The 3,061-nt window shown below is 31.9% G+C and overlaps 1 protein-coding gene and 1 long non-coding RNA gene across 6 annotated transcripts; one reads left to right on the top strand and one right to left on the bottom strand.

Moving 5' to 3' along the window:
* The first annotated feature begins 242 nt into the window (after positions 1-242).
* On the top strand, positions 243-3,061 carry LOC145165597 (pectin acetylesterase 8-like). 5 transcript variants are annotated; one of them, XM_079084356.1, is made up of 13 exons: positions 243-399; positions 481-563; positions 687-819; positions 902-981; positions 1,138-1,224; positions 1,297-1,421; positions 1,532-1,592; positions 1,699-1,752; positions 1,834-1,911; positions 2,029-2,134; positions 2,260-2,405; positions 2,499-2,574; positions 2,821-3,061. In XM_079084356.1, exons 1-12 carry the CDS (start codon positions 276-278, stop codon positions 2,535-2,537), a joined length of 1,116 nt encoding a protein of 371 aa, XP_078940482.1. In that variant the 5' UTR covers positions 243-275; the 3' UTR covers positions 2,538-2,574; positions 2,821-3,061. The 5 variants fall into 5 exon arrangements, with proteins under 5 accessions (XP_078940482.1, XP_078940480.1, XP_078940478.1 ...); XM_079084354.1 differs by having other exon boundaries at positions 2,495-2,574; XM_079084352.1 differs by having other exon boundaries at positions 2,483-2,574.
* LOC145165599 (uncharacterized) lies at positions 1,823-2,893 on the bottom strand. Its single transcript, XR_013740138.1, has 2 exons — positions 2,754-2,893; positions 1,823-2,110 (listed from the first exon to the last, which is right to left on the bottom strand). It is a non-coding gene; the product is annotated as an uncharacterized LOC145165599 (long non-coding RNA).

Raw genomic sequence — 3,061 nt, 5'->3', positions numbered from 1 at the left:
ATTTATGATTTTACAATAATTATATCTTAATATTTTTTACTAATTTAACAAAAGTAAATAAATAAGCAGAAGCAATTTTCTTAGTTCATCATATCATATCTTTTAAAGTTTGTTTCATATTATGAATGTGAATTTACTTTTAAAAGTGACCAATATATATATATATATATATATATATATATATATATATATATATATATATATATATATATATATATATATATACACGCACACATCTGACCTTGAGGTTTGCAATTTTTTGAGTATATACTACAATGAAAGTAAGATCAAACAAATGGCTCCCACACTCACTAGTATCTATATTCATACTTCTAAAAATTGAAAACACAAGTGGGGAGGGTATAACCCTCATTGAGGGAGCTGTGGCCAAAGGAGCAGGTGAACTTTGGTTGTTTAGCCTTTTTTTTTCTATTAATAGAAAGTTTTTGTTTTTGATTGTGGTAAACTGGTGGTCTGAAGTTTGCTTAGATGGAAGCCCACCAGCATATCAGTTTGATGCAGGTTTTGGTGAAGGTCTTCAAAATTGGCTGGTTCATATACAGGTCAGTATATATATATATATATATATATATATATATATATATATATATATATATATATATATATATATATATATATATTGCATGTGTAGGTATATATATGTTGGTGAGGTTATTTTTTGTTAGGGTGGAGGATGGTGCTATTCAGTAAAAGATTGTTATAGTAGGACATATAATCTATATGGATCATCGAAGAACATGAAGAGTTCTGACTACAACTTCACGGGTATTATGAGCAATAAGCAAGAATTAAATCCGAGTACGTGTTTTTATTACTTTAAGTGATGATTATGAAAGACCTTGGAAACAAACAAAAAAAAAGTATAAATTATTTTCCATAGATTTCTACAATTGGAACAGGGTCGTCATGAGATATTGTGATGGGTCGTCATTTACCGGAGATGTGGAAGCAGTTGATCCTGTAAGCCATATATATATATATATATATATATATATATATATATATATATATATATATATATATATATATATATTTGGGTTAAATTGGAGTTAATTTTTGTTTATCTTAGCATCTTACTATTTCTTATGAATTATCTCATTGTCATTTGTTTTGAAGGCTACAAATCTTCATTTCAGGGGTGCAAGGGTCTTTAATGCCATTGTTGAGGAGTTGCTTAGCAAAGGGATGAAGTTTGCATCAAATGTAAAATCTCATCCCCTCTATTTGTATTCTCATTTGTTTCGATTTTAAGAATCTCAAACACAATGGCAACAGGCTCTTTTGTCGGGATCTTCGGCTGGTGGATTAGCTTCCATACTACACTGTGACAAGTTCCGAGATCTCTTTCCCAAAAGTACTCGAGTAAAATGCTTTTCTGATGCTGGTTATTTTGCTCATGTGTAAGTTTATCTTCCTACATCAATTAAGACATTATTATTTCTCACACATATGTACATTTCTTCCCAATCGATATGGTTATTCATATGTATTTTTCGTTGAATTTTAACAGAAAAGACCTATCTGGAGAATATAAGTTTGAGGGATACTACGATATGATAGTTACATTACATGTATGTTACTGCTATCTCCTTTTACTATTCCTTTTCGATAGCTCATGATGTAAATTATTCCAAAAATCACATAATTTGGAAGATAAACGTTTATTGGTGTTTATAGGGATCATCTAAAAATTTGAATCCCGAATGTACTTCAAAAATGAAGCCAAGTCTAGTAAGCACTTGTATCTTGCAAACATTTTATACTCACCATAGATTCATGGAACCTACTTTACTAACAAAAATTATATTGCAGTGTTTCTACCCACAATTTGTCATCCCATATGTCAAAACACCTGTTTTTATATTACAAACTACATACGATACATTCCAGGTAAGCTTTTAAAACAATATATCAGAATTTTTTATTTTATTTTTCTCCTAAGTACAAACGAAGTTGAATGGATTACATCTTACACTTGTTCTTTGACTTGATTTTGTAAATATTAAGGTACAAAACATCTTGGCTACACCACAAGCAGATCCTAAGGGACTCTTTACCAAATGCAAGGAAGATATCAATGTGTGTTCATCTGCACAGATCCAAAGGCTACAAGGTCAATAAACTCGCTGAATGTTGGCCTCTGAATGGCTCCATAAAGATGTTATCAAACAGCCACTTAGTTGGTTTATAGAAAGTAGATGACGCTTGTAATATCTTTTTCTTGTTGCTTTTGATTAGATTTCAGATGGGAGTTTTTAGAAGCATTTTTGGTGGTTGGAAATGGTACATCAAGAGGATGGTTTGTTAACAATTGTTTTACTCATGGCCAATGTGAATACCAATCAAAATGGTCAGGAAATTCTGCTTGGGAATTGAACCATAAGGTAAACATCTCCTTCAAACATGTTCACTCATCATCTCTATTTCTATAGCATTGTAAATTGAAACACAATTTTAACAGGCTATTGCACAGGCAGTTGGTGATTGGTTTTACGACAGAGGCACTATCCAAATGATCGATACCCAAAATGTGTTGCCACACTATTGCATCAAGTAACCATATAAAACTATTATCTACTGTTTTCTTGGTAATGTAACATAAATAATAATGATAATGATAAAGAAATCTAGAGATGTGGCATGCTACTGGTATTTGACCTCTTGTACTCAGATAATGGAGTTCGAAATAGTTAAGAATTAAGAAGAAAACAATGGCAGTGTGTGAATGTTACCTTGATGAAAATGGTGGATCTCACCCTTCGATTGATTGAATCAGCCTTCCTCATCGTCTGCTTTCAGGTGATAATGGGGTGAATTCGGCGATTATAGGCGATACATGTAATTCCAATTCTCCATTCATCCAGAATTTCGGACCCTTGACCGTCGGCAGAAATGGTGTGCAGTGTTCAAATTCAGATATCCTTTCGATTGGTTTGAACCATCTGAAAATTAATATCCCTAAAATCTCCATCAGTTGTGTATGCTAAAAAGTTTGCTGAAATAAAACCCTAGCTCATGCCCAAGGCTTATTTTCATAAAA

The sequence above is a fragment of the Lactuca virosa genome, chromosome 3, assembly GCF_052849685.1.
Source record: "Lactuca virosa cultivar CGN04683 chromosome 3, Lactuca_virosa_CGN04683_v6, whole genome shotgun sequence".
In the NCBI taxonomy this organism is placed as follows: domain Eukaryota; kingdom Viridiplantae; phylum Streptophyta; class Magnoliopsida; order Asterales; family Asteraceae; genus Lactuca; species Lactuca virosa.
Note: the sequence above shows the minus strand (reverse complement) of the source record. Positions and strands in the feature narration are given on the sequence as shown.

Coding starts and splice junctions, on each gene's coding strand:
- LOC145165597 (XM_079084352.1), top strand. CDS start 276: ATGAAAGTAAGATCAAACAAATGGCTCCCACACTCACTAGTATCTATA. Junction 400..480: donor AGCTGTGGCCAAAGGAGCAG/GTGAACTTTGGT, acceptor GGTGGTCTGAAG/TTTGCTTAGATGGAAGCCCA. Junction 2,135..2,259: donor ACAGATCCAAAGGCTACAAG/GTCAATAAACTC, acceptor GCTTTTGATTAG/ATTTCAGATGGGAGTTTTTA.